The sequence below is a fragment of the Myotis myotis genome, unplaced genomic scaffold, assembly GCF_014108235.1.
Source record: "Myotis myotis isolate mMyoMyo1 unplaced genomic scaffold, mMyoMyo1.p scaffold_m19_p_11, whole genome shotgun sequence".
NCBI classification, from domain to species: domain Eukaryota; kingdom Metazoa; phylum Chordata; class Mammalia; order Chiroptera; family Vespertilionidae; genus Myotis; species Myotis myotis.
This window is the reverse complement of record NW_023416315.1, coordinates 71596604-71610293: the sequence shown is the minus strand read 5'-3', so window position 1 is coordinate 71610293 and position 13690 is coordinate 71596604. Positions and strand designations below refer to the sequence as shown.

The 13690-nt window shown below is 42.1% G+C and overlaps 1 protein-coding gene across 1 annotated transcript in view; it reads right to left on the bottom strand.

Annotated features, from left to right (window-relative positions):
- Positions 1-13345, bottom strand: part of CTTNBP2 (cortactin binding protein 2) — a 177701-nt gene extending 164356 nt beyond the window's left edge. Inside the window, 1 exon segment of the mRNA XM_036328864.1 lies at positions 13129-13345. Within this exon segment, the coding sequence (XP_036184757.1) occupies positions 13129-13209 (81 nt within the window). The 5' untranslated portion in view covers positions 13210-13345.
- Positions 13346-13690: the final 345 nt, after the last annotated feature.

The following is a 13690-nucleotide window of genomic DNA, read 5'->3' as shown; positions in this document are numbered from 1 at the left end:
CACAACCCCCAGAGGAAAGAAAATGAGGAGTCACCAAGAAAGGAAATTAATGAGATTGAAGCATGCAACATGACAGAAAAAGAATTCAGAGTAATGGTTGTACAATTCATTCACAGGATGGATGAGAAAATCAACAACCTATGCAAGAATCAGGAAGAAATGAAAAGTGATATAGCTACAATCAAAAACACCATGGAAGGTATCAACAGTAGACTAGAAGAAGCAGAGGACCGAATTAGTGAGTTAGAAGATAAGGTAGAGAAACAAGCTCAATCTGAACAGCAACCGGAGAAAAAAATTAAAAAGCAGGAGAGCCTAAGGCAGCTTTGGGACAACATGAAATGAAGTAACATACGCATAATAGGGCTGCAAGAAGGACAAGAAGAGCAACAAGGATTAGAAAATCTATTTGAAGAAATAATGACAGAAAACTTCCCAGATATGGGTAAGAAAAAAGTTATACAACTACAGAGAGTCCCAAGCAAGATGAACCTCAAAAAACCCACACCAAGACACGTCATAATAATGATGGCAAATGTACGCGACAAAGAGAGAATCTTACAGGCTGCAAGAGAGAGACAGAGAGTTACCTACAAAGGCTCCCCCATCAGATTATCAAATTATTTTTCAACAGAAACACATCAAGCTAGAAGGGAATGGAAGGAGGTATACAAAGTGTTGCAAAGCAAAGGACTGAATCCAAGAATACTCTATCCAGCAAGACTATCAATCAAAATTGAAGGGGAAATCAGGGGCTTTGCAGACAAAAAAAGGCTAAGGGAGTTTATCACTACCAAGCCAGCAATGCAAGAAATGCTAAAGGGAATGTTGTAAAAAGAAGAAACGTAAAGGTAAGAAAGAACACAGGCACAAAAATAGAAATGACTACAAGCAAGTACCTTTCAATAATAACTTTAAATGTAAACGGACTAAATGCTCCAATCAAAAGACATCGAGTGGCTGAATGGATAAAAAGACATGACCCACATATATGCTGTCTACAAGAGACCCACCTCAGAACAAGGGACTCACACAGACTGAAAGTGAAGGGATGGAAAAATATCTTTCAGGCAAATGGAAATGAAAAAAAAAAGCTGGGGTAGCAATACTTATATCTGACAAAACAGACCTCAAAGTGAAGGCCATAATAAGAGATAAGGAAGACCACTTCATAATACTAAAGGGATCAATACAACAAGAGGATATAACCCTGATAAACATATATGCACCCAATGCAGGAGCACCCAAATACATAAAAAGCCTCCTGGAAATAACAAGGGAGAGGTCAACAACACAATCATAGTAGGGGACTTAACCACACCACTGACATCACTGGATAAATCCTCGAGACAAAAAATCAGCAAAGAAAGAGCAATCCTAAATGACTCACTAGATCAGATGGACTTAGTTGACATCTTCAGAACATTTTACCCCAAAGCCACGGAATATACGTTCTCCTCAAGTGCACATGGGAGATTTTCAAAAACAGACCACAATTGGGTCACAAGCAAAGTCTCCCCAAATTCAAGAAGACTGAAATCATACCAAGCATATTTCTCAGACCACAATGGCATAGTATTAGAAATAAACTACAATAAAAACAATCCAAAAAACTCAAACACTTGGAAGCTGAATAGCATGCTACTAAATAATGATTGAATTATCAATGAGATCAAAGAAGAAATTAAAAACACCCTGGAAACTAATGACAATAACAGCACAACAATCCAAAATTTATGGGACACAATGAAAGCAGTCCTGTGAGGGAAGTTTATAGCACTACAGGCCTACCTCAAAAAAATAAGAAAAAAATCATAGTAAATCATTTAACTCTACAACTCAAAGAATTAGAAAGAGAACAACAAGAAAAGCCCAGAGTGAGCAGAAGGAAGGAGATAATAAAGATCATAGCAAAAATAAATGACATAGAGATGAAAAAAACAATACAAAAGATCAATGAAAGCAAGAGCTGGTTCTTTGAAAGGATAAACAAGATTGATGAGCCTCTAGCCAGGCTCACCAAGAAGCAAAGAAAGAGGACTCAAATAAACAAAATTAGAAATGAAAGAGGCGAAATAACAACAGACCCCTCAGAAATTCAAAGAATTGTTAAAAAAATTTGTGAACAACTCTACTCTAACAAACTAGACAACCTGGAGGAAATGGACATATTCCTAGAAAAATACAATCCTCCAAAACTCAATCCGGAAGATTCTAAAAATCTCAATAGGCCAATAACTATGGAAGAAATTGAAGCAGTCATCAAAAAGCTCCCAGCAAACAAAAGCCCAGGGCCAGACGGCTTCACAGGGGAGTTTTACCAAACATTCAAGGAAGAACTAAAACATATCCTCCTCAGACTATTCCAAAAAATTCAAGAGGAAGGAACACTTCCCAGCTCATTCTATGAAGCCAGCATAACCCTAATACCAAAACTAGATAGAGACAACACAATGAAAGAGAACTATAGGCCAATATCCCTCATGAACATAGATGCCAAAATACTCAACAAAATTCTAGCAAATCGGATCCAACAATACATCAGAAAGATCATACACCATGACCAAGTAGGATTTATCCTGGGGATGCAAAGATGGTACAATATCCGCAAATCAATAAATGTGACACATCACATAAACAAATTCAGAGATAAAAATCACAGTCATATCAATTGATGCAGAAAAAGCATTTGACAAAATTCAACACCCTTTCTTGATAAAAACCCTCACCAAGGTAGGAATAGAAGGATCATACCTCAACATAATAAAAGCCATATATGACAAACCCACAGCCAACATCATAATCAATGGGCAAAAACTAAAACCATTTCCCCTAAAAACAGGAACAAGACAGGGATGCCCCCTCTCACCACTCCTGTTCGACATAGTACTGGAAGTACTAGCCATTGCGATCAGACAAGAAGAAGAAATAAAAGGCATCCAAACTGGAAAAGAAGAAGTAAAACTGTCCTTATTTGCAGATGACATGATACCGTACATAGAAAACCCTAAAGACTCCATCAAAAAATTATTAGACTTAATAAATGAATTCGGCAATGTAGCAGGATACAAAATTAATGCCAAGAAATCTAAGGCATTTCTTTACACCAATAGTGAACTTACAGAAAGGGAGACTGAAAAAGCAATCCCATTTACCATCACACCAAAAAAATTAAGATACCTAGGAATAAACTTAACTAAGGAGGTAAAAGACTTATATGCGAAAAACTACAGGACACTGAAAAAAAGAGATAGAGGAAGACATAAACAGATGAAAGAACATACCGTATTCATGGATTGGTAGAATCAACATCATCAAAATGTCCATACTACCCAAAGCAATCTATAGATTCAATGTAATCCCCATTAAATTACCAATGGCATATTTCACAGATCTAGAACGAACGTTTAAAAATTCATCTGGAATAATAAAGACCTCAAATAGCTGCAGCAATCCTGAGAAAGAAGAACAAAGTAGGTGGGATCTCAATACCAGATATCAAGCTGTATTACAAAGCCACTGTTCTTAAAACAGCTTGGTACTGGCACAAGAACAGACATATAGATCAATGGAATAGAATAGAGAACCCAGAAATCAACCCAAACCACTATGCCTAATTAATATTCAACAAAGGAGGCAAGAGCATACAATGGAGTCAAGACAGTCTCTTCAATAAATGGTGTTGGGAAAATTGGACAGATACATGCAAAAAGATGAAACTAGACCACCAACTCACACCATACACAAAAATAAACTCAAAATGGATAAAGGACTTAAACGTTAAGACGGGAAACCATAAAAATACTAGAGGAATCCACAGGCAGCGAAATCGCAAACATATGCCGAAGGAATTTCTTCTCTGATACTGCTCCTAGGGCAATGGAAACTAAAGAGAAAATAAACAAATGGGACTACATCAAATTAAAAAGCTTTTGCACAGCAAAGGTAACCATCAACAAAACAACAAGAAAGCCCACTGTATGGGAGAACATATTTGCAAATGTTATCACTGATAAAGGTTTAATCTCCAACATTTACAGGGAACTCATACAACTTAATAAAAGGAAGATAAATGATCCAATTAAAAAATGGGCAATGGACCTAAATAGATAATTTTTGAAAGAAGACAGAAGGAAGGCCAAGAGACATATGAAAATATGCTCAAAGTCACTAATTATCTGAGAGATGCAAATCAAAACGACAATGCGGTACCATCTCACACCTATCAAAATGGCAATCATCAACAAATCAACAAACGACAAGTGCTGGAGAGGATGTGGAGAAAAAGGAACCCTCGTGCACTGCTGGTGGGAATGCAGACTGGTGCAGCCAACTGTGGAGAATAGTATGGAGTTTCCTCAAAAAAACTAAAAATGGAACTCCCATTTGACCCAGTAATCCCACTTCTAGGAATATATCCCAAGAATCTAGAAACACCAATCAGAAAGGATATATGCATCCCTATGTTCATAGCAGCACAATTCACCATAGCTAAGATTTGGAAACAGCCTAAGTGCCCATCAGCAGATGAGTGGATTAGAAAACTACGGTACATCTACACAATGGAATACTACGCTGCTACTTAAAAATAAAAGGAATTCTTACCATTTGCAGCAGCATGGATGGAACTGGAGAGCATTATGCTAAGTGAAATAAGCCAGGCAATGAAAGAAAAATATCACATGATCTCACTCATTTATGGAAAATAAAGAACATTATAACCTGATGAACAAAAAGATAGATACAGAGGCAGTAAAGCATGGAACAGACTGTCAAATTACATCAGGAAGGCTGGGGAGTGTTGGGGAGGGGGGGGGAAACAGATCAACCGAAGGACTTGCATGCATGCATATAGGCACAACAAATGGACACAAGACACTGGGGAGGTGGGATGAAGGCATGCGACAGCGGGTAGGGGAGGCTGGGGAAAGGGCAATGGGGGGAAAAAAAGGAGATATATGTACTACTATGTGTAATACTTTAAACAATTAAAAAATATATAATAAATAAATAAAAGATTGAAAAAAAAAGTCCTAGAAGAAACCATAGGCAGTAACACCTCAGACATCTCCCATAGCAATATGTTTACTGATACATCTCCTAAGACAATGGAAACTAAGGAGAAAATAAACAAATGGGACTACATGAAAATAAAAAGCTTCTGCATGGCAAAGGAAACCATCATCAAAATAACAAGAGACCCTCACTACATGGGAGAACATATTTGACAATGAAACATCTCATAAGGGATTAATCTCCAAAATATATAGGGAACTCATACAACTTAACAAAAGGAAGACAAACAATCCAATTTAAAAATGGGCAAAGGACTTAAATATACACTTTTCCAAAGTGGACATACAGATGACCAAGAGACATATGAAAAAATGCTTAAAGTCACTAACCATCTAAGAGATGCAAACAAAATGACACTGAGATATCACTTCACACCTGTCGGAATGTATATCATCAACAAATCAACCAATGACAAGTATTGGTGAGGTTGTGGAGAAAAGGGAACCCTCATACACTGCTGGTGGGAATACAGGCTGGTGCAGCCACTGTGGAATACAGCATGGAGTGTCCTCAAGAAATTAAAAATGAAACTTCCATTTGACTTAGTGATCCCACTTCTAGGAATACATCCTAAGAAACCTGAAACACTCATCAGAAAAAACATACGCACCCCTACGTTCATAGCAGCGCAATTTACAATAGCTAAGATTTGGAAACAGCCCAAGTGCCCATCTCTAGATGAGTGGATAAAAAAGCTGTGGTATATTTACACAATGGAGTACTATGTGGCAATAAAAAAGAAAGAACTCTTACCATTTGCAACGGGCATGGATGGACCTAGTGAATATTATGCTGAGCAAGATAAGCCAGTCAGAGAAAGATAAGTATCACATGATCTCACTCATAGGTGGAATCTAATGAACCAAATAAACTGATGATCAAATATAGATCCAGAGTCATAGAAGCATGAACTGTTGAACCTCAGAGGGAAAGCAGGGGAGGGTGGGTGGGAAGAGATCAACCAATGAACTTTTATGCATATGTGTATAACCCATAGACACAGACAATGGGGTGGTGAGGGCCTGGGGCTGTGGGGAGGAACAAGAATGGGCTGGAAGAGCTTAATGGGGGGAAGGAGGACCAATGTAATAGTTTCAACAATACAGATTTTAAAAAAAGAATTAATGGAGTTAGCACACTGATGTTTGTCAAAAAGCTTTAGAAAATATTGTGAGCTACAGTGACAGAAGTGATCCTCAGGTCTTTGCCCAAACCTATCAGTTATGATGAAATACTAGTGACCAAACACAAAGCCAGACATGTCCTCTGGCTCTTTCCAGAAACACCAAGAACATCTCCTCCAATTTCAAATCTAGTGAGTTGTACTACCACATGGGAGGGAGGGAGGTGGGCCCTGAGAAGCAGATTGGCCTCCTCTGTGGATCTGAGGTCTCCAGCAGTAAAATGAGAATGTACTAAGTGATCTCTAAAATCTCTTCCAGCCTCTATTTGTCCTGACTTCACAGACCAGCAGGGTGGCTGCATTACTGGGCTGAGGACATTTAGGTCAGTCCCTCCAACTTTGAGAAATATGTGAGGAAAATTCTTTTTACTTTTTTTGCTCAGAAGTTACAGAAATGCATTTCCTTCCCAGTTTAATAGTGCATTCTAATAAATAACAATGTATTTAGAACTTTCTGTGTACCCAGGATTTATGCTTTTGGGGATGAATAAGAAAGGCTGTAAAGGAGGGAAAAGCAAGCAAACTTACCCTGAGATTTGAAAACTGCATCATAAACATGAAAAAATTAAATCCAACTTTCTAAGTACAGAGAACATTTACAATATTAATAAAATCTGAATATAGACAATTATGAAGATTTTCATGAAGAAAAAGTACATGTATTCACACTCTAAAACTATTTCAAATCTCTGAAGCTACGTTTTAGTTTGAGATTAGTTCTCCTGATTTTTCTCTACACAGAGGAAAGTGTGTTCCTGACAGGGTTTGCATATTCCTGATTTCATTCTTCCTAAAACAACTTCCTCCTCCAATTCATTTTCAGGACGTAGCTCAAATCCCACTTTCATATGTCTTCCCACACTCCAGAAAGCTCTCAATTCAGACTCAGAGTCTGTTCTATTACTTCATTTGGCAATTAGTCATGTCCTGCAGTGTGTATTTCCTCATTATATTAAACTGGTCCGTATTAACTCTCTATTTTCTCACCTCTTCTAGATGTGTCAGGACGAGAGCATTACATCTTTACATGGGTTTACTTAACATGTATGCCTCTCCTTTTGGTATAAAATGCCCTACTATTTACAAAGCATGTAAATCATAGAGGCAACTAAGTAACTTATAATTCAATCATTTCCTTTCATTGCTTCAAAAACCATTCAGAATAATATAATAATAATAATACGTGCCTTTGAAGCAACATACTGAAAACTTGAGCTCAGCTTTCTATGACCACAGACTTCAAACCTGCACGGGGTCTTTCGAGCAAGAGAATAATAACTCAGTATACTGGAAGAAGGTGAAACTGACAAGTAAATATAATGTCAGGAAGGGAACCTGGTAAAGGATGTAACTAATTTTAAGTATTACCAGAAAACTGGAGTGAAAAGCAGCAAACTGGCTCGGTCAGGGAAGGCAGACTCAGTTCTTAAGGACAACTACCACTCTTTTCCTCCTTTCAGATCTCTACTTTCTCTTTGGACTAAAAGGACCAGAGTTCAGATAAAACAAATGTTTATTTCCACCCTAACTCAGCCTCTCAATGTTACCTCAGTCCTAGATGCAACATGGATCATCTCCACGTGCGAGCTGGCATCCAGTTCCCGTAATAGTCCCTTAAGAAGCTTCTAATGCACCAAAGATGATCATCTAGGATTATCTGCAGGTGGCAAATGTCAGCATGCCGACTTTCAACTAAAGAGGCTGAGACGTGGATAGCTAAAGTGTAGTCTTACAGTTACAAAGCCCTTCTGAATCATCTTGTTGTCTTTGGAATCACCTTGTTGCCTTTTCAATGAAAGATGAAAAGGCCAAAACCAAATCATTTACAAAAAAGTATTCACTCCACAGAGCAGAGTCACCTTGACAAGTAATAACCTTGTAATCATCCTCAACCTATTTGGTTATTTACTAAGAATTTATTCCCAGACAACATTTTTTCCCCTTAAAATCGGGGTTTCTACAGGGATGGCATCATATTGTGCATGGCACTAATACCATGATCTCATTTCTGTATAAGTTATTTACAACTAATTAAAACAAAAATTTAAAAATCCTTTGCTATCAATGTCATCATCACCATCATCATCTTGTAATGGGTCTCCATGTCATTATGTAATTATCAAAGACAAAAGACAAGTTTCCTTTTCCATGTTATATAAGTCTTACAAAGGAGCTCCAACAGAGAATACAATTAAATACATTCAAATGAAGTCTTCTAACGCGATACTCCGATGTTCTTAGTGCTTAGATGGTAAAGGATGTGGGGTAGAAGGGAGAGACACTGCCCCATCCCTCCCAGGCACATTCAAAGTGGAATTCTAGTTCCATATTTCTGGGCATTTGAAGATGATTCCAACACCTTACCAACTCCTGCTTCCTGCTCATTTTTTTTCATTTCATTACCTCTTCCTGTTTCCAAACTTCCCTGTATTTCTGTCTTGACACTATGAGGGTGATTGGGCCTTGATTTTATTACAAGAAGAATTCAGGATGGGAGGATTGCATCCCACCACATTTCCAGCCTCAATCAGTATTTTGAAAAGAAAAAAAATATAAATGAAAAACTAATAATTTTGGATATTAAATTTTAAAAAAATATGTAAAATATCTGAAATGTTATTGACAAAAGCAGCTCAGAAAAGGACCACATACGAATGAAAATAAAAAAGAATCAGGTTCATACTTCTGAAACAAGATCTGTGATATCTATAATGTTAATTATTACAAATCACAGGCTAATCGTTTCATTACAATCTGAAAACACACAAATTTTCCACTTAGGCAATCAACGCTAATTGTCATGACACAGCTCCTGGGTGAGTGCACATTTTCTTCATTCAATAAATACACCTACCATGTTCCTGACACTGTGTTAAGCAACCTCTGCTTGCTTTTAAAAACAAACCCACACAGGTCTTCTTGAAGGAAGAAGCTGTCCCCTCCCAGCCACAGACTCGCTCTCCATATGATAAACAGCAGATGTTTGTCAATGGCTCAGTACTAAGTCTGTGAAACATTTTCTCACCTCGAAAAATCACCTGAAACACAAGAGAATAGAACCAACTGGCAATCTAGGTTAGGCGTGCATTCAAGCACAGAGAGGATAAATTAACTGCTTTTCTCTAAACAAAATTGCTCCTGTGAGAAATATAATAATAGCAAGGATACCAACAACAATAATAAAGTCTAAACAACAGGTGCAAACAGATATGCACAACCTATTATGTAAGAAGAAGAAAAGTGAAAAGCATCACATTGGAAGCAATTATAGTCTAATCTTGGGGGAGTATTTTAGTCTACTTCCTCAGCTTCTAGGCTATTTTTCTAAAGCACATAATTGATACTGAAATTAAAACTTACATGATCATCTTTGAGAGCCCCTCACATGTGGTCCAGGTTCACCTTTCAAGGAATTCTAAAAAAAAAAAATCCCAGCCCTGTGATCTCCCTGTCCAAGGCCCAGCTCAAATGCCATCCTGATGTGGAATGTTTCCCGAATCTTCCATTAGGAATCCTCTCCATAATTCTTCCTCCAGTCTCCTAATGAAAATTACTGGCACCTCTCCTGACACCATCATCTCTGATTTGACTCCTTGGTATATGTCAGTTTCTATCATTGGAATGTTACTTCACGGACAGCAAAAATGTTACTCATGATGCCTCCATCTCAGTAAATATTCAGTAATATGTGTTAAATCTAGATTATTTTCTACTTAAAAATGATGCTGGGAAACTTTCAATGTTCGAAAGCTGCCATATTACTTCAATTGAGTTTAAAGAAAGCTTTGCAAAACTGGCTAAGAAGGTTCTTTTCACTGCATTAACATTCAGCACTGTGTCTGAAAACAAAAATTTAAAGGTACTAGCTGTGTATTTGTTTAACATCACTGTTGTACATTTTTTTAAAAATTCATCGCTGAAGGTTTTTTCTTGTCACGATCACCATGACAATAACATTTACATCTACTTTTTGCACAGTAGCTGCTCCAGGAAAGCCCACGATGGCAAGAATGCTGGTCAGCTTCCTAAACATAGCTCTAAAAAGATCGCCCTTTTCATTTCACTCTTAAATAATTCTCTGGTGACAATAAAGAGCAGAAAGCTTTCTGTTTTCCATACTGCCTTACCCATTAGGAGTTATTTTCAGAGTAGAAAGAGCAATACAGCCTATAAAAGTCATCACATTTGGCTAAGGCACTGAAAATAACCCAGGTCTCTAGGCATGGTTCACGGCAAAAAGAACTATTATTGTGATCCTACTGAATAATGTAGCTGGTACCCAGCTTTACACTCGGGATGCTTTCAGGATTTAAACAGCTAAGAATAAGGATCGCAAACTAAATTTAAAACACTCCTCCACTGAAAAGCATATTATGCTGAAAACCTGTCTCTAAGCAACAATCTAAATGGTCAAAACTTAGTAAAAACACTTACTTTCAAAAATAGCCTACTGCTTCCGAGTCTCCACTGGCTCATTACTGTCAAATGCACGTATAAAAACCCATCGTACATAAACTGAAATACATCTGAAGTGAAATACATCTCTTAAATGCAAAAAAAAAAAAAAAATTTATTCACTAAAAACAAAAAAAAAAAGTAAACCCTCAGTTGCCACAAAAGCAAAATGCATTAAAATGTCTTCGATTTTTAATCATTAGATAAGGAACAGTTACAATGACAAATAGCATTCCTCAACCTAGATTTTCTTTCTTTTTTTTTTTTTAAATATATTTTATTGATTTTTTACAGAGAGGAAGGGAGAGAGATAGAGAGTTAGAAACATCGATGAGAGAGAAACATCGATCAGCTGCCTCCTGCACATCTCCCACTGGGGATGTGCCCGCAACCCAGGTACATGCCCTTGACCGGAATCGAACCTGGGACCTTTCAGTCCGTAGGCCGACGCTCTATCCACTGAGCCAAACCGGTCAGGGCTCACATTTTCTTTAAAAATCAGTCTACCGGACAAGTGGCTGACATGGGGAGACCATATACCTTGTTAAGTGAAAAACTGCATGGAAGGCATCATCAAAATTTTACTATAAAGTCAAAAGTTATTAAAAAACTAAAAGACTATTAGATTAAGAATCCTTACTGCATCTCCTCAGGACCCTAAAGAATTCTATGGAAATAACAGGACTTTACTGGCACACATTTCCCATGGCTACTCCAACTAACCAGGGTGAAATGACCCAGTCCCCACCTATACGCAGTCTGAATATCAGACTCCTGGAAATGTTCAACATCAGAAAGGGAACATGGACCTTGTTAACACAAAAATCCATGGTTCTGTTTACAATCTAACCAAATAAAACGACAGACCATAAATCAGGTGCTTTTATTTGGTTTGTCAAGTGATTAAAATACCGAGAGTAGTAGAAAGAAGCCTGTTCTAAGTCGACCAAACAGACAAATTCAACCTTCCTGAAAAAAACAACAAGAAACACACGCATCACCTCTTTTTCCTCCCACTCCCTCCCCTTTACCATCCCTTGGGGATGAAGCTACCCAATCATTTCAACTTCCCAGCGACCCAGAGAGGCTTGTATTGATAGCAAGCTTCCTCATTGCTCTTCACAGAGGAGATTGATTCACTGCATCACAAGGGGGCAGATTTCATCTGAAACCTTAAGAAAGCTCTCTCTCTTTCTTTTTTTTTTCAGGGGAAAAAATCAATTTTTCTTAAAGTTTCAAGTCAAAACTTGCCAGTTTCACAAATGGCAATCAGCAGCCCTCCTCCTCCTCCTCCGTTCTTCCTCCTCTCCCTCCCTCTGCTTCAATTTTCCTTCCAGGATTGGCTCCTCTCGCGTCCCAGTGGCTTCCCCCAGCTCTGTCCTCTCCTAATCCAGAAAGCCTCACCTCCAAACTGAGAGGGGGAAGTCAAAGCCGCCCTGGCAGGACAGGGCTGGCCCTCCCTCTGCTGCTTGGGGACCGACCGTGCTCAGGTCACCAGAACAGCTGAGGGACGTCCACGCGCGTCTCGCTCCATCCCCCCGGCACCCGGCGGGACCTGGCGGGTGGGATCGCGCCCTGGGCGGCGGGCGCACCCCAGCTGCCTTTATGCAGAGCTCGCAGCTCCCGCAAAGCTCCTTCCCAAATCCCGAGAAGCTTGTTTTCCTAGGAAATGCGGGTCCAGCCCTCCAGGCAGGGCTGCAGACCGCCACTGAGCCTGTGCGCGCGGACGTTCCGGAGTGAAAGTGGGGACCAGCGAGGAGCCGAAGCTCATTGGGTTTCTGGACCCCAAAGACCGCCGTGTCGGTACCAGGTGCTGAGCTTCCACCGCTGCCGGGCGGGCGGGCGCCTTCTCCGGAAGAACGAGGACCCTCCCCCCAACACCGCCGGCCAGGGATGGGGCGAGCTGACAGCGATGCCCGCCGCTGGGCACCGGGCCTCGCCCGGGGGCCTCCCGCGCGCGCCCGCTGGGCACCCCGCACCTGCTTTCCTGGGTCCGCAGAGAGATGCCCAACACCCTCCAGAAAGCGCCCACCGCCACCGAGAGGCGAGAGAACAATGGGGAGGGGGGCGAGTTTGCCGGGAAACCCACGCCCACCTCAGCCGGGCCGAAGCCGAGCGCGGCCGACCGAGGGGGCGCAGGGGGCGCCGGACGCACGTAGGAAGCCCCGGACCCGGGCGGCCCGGCTGCTGCCCGCCAGGCTCGGAAAGCACCGGGGGACCCCCAGCCCAGGCGGCCGCCTCGCCCCCCGGGGACCCGGTCACTGACCAGGAGGACGCCCCAAGGCAGGGGCGCGTCGGGCAAGGGGCGCCCCGGGGGACCCGGCTCCCGCAGAGCCCCGGGAGCGAGCCGGCTCCCCCCGGGACCCCGGCCCGCGCCCACCCTCCCCCCGCGCGCGCCCCGGGACCTCGGTTACCGTCGCCTCCGCCGTGGCCCCCGCCGCGTCCTCCGGGCCGCGGAAGAAGCCGGCCTCGCAGCTCGCGCCGTCTGTCGCCATCTTCCAGCCCTCGGGGTCCCGGCGCGAGCTCGGAGCGGCGGCTCCAGGTTCAGCCCCTCGGCGCGGGCGGCGCTTCCCCCGCCGCGGTCCCGGGCGCGGGCGCTCACAGCCCCGCCGCCGCCGCCGCCGCCGCGCTCTCCCCGCCCCTCGCGGCCGCCCCCGCCGCCTTAACCCGCTGCGCGCCGGAGCGCCGCCCGGCTGCGGGCCCGCGGGCTGGTCCTGCAGATGCCGGCCCGGGGCGCGCGCCCGCCCCGCGGGGCCCCGCGTGCAGCTGGGCAACCGCAGCCCCCGCGGCGAAGGCAGGCAGCCGAGCCCGCCCCCACCTGGGCGAGGTGCGCACACAGGCCGGTGCCGCGCCAGGCCTCGGGTCGGAATTCTCGGTGAGATCAGGAAATCCTCCCCTGCCCTCTCCCGCCGCTGGGAACCGCAGAAGGCACGCTGTTCTTTTTTAAGTTTTTTCGTTTATTTGATTTTTGCAAGG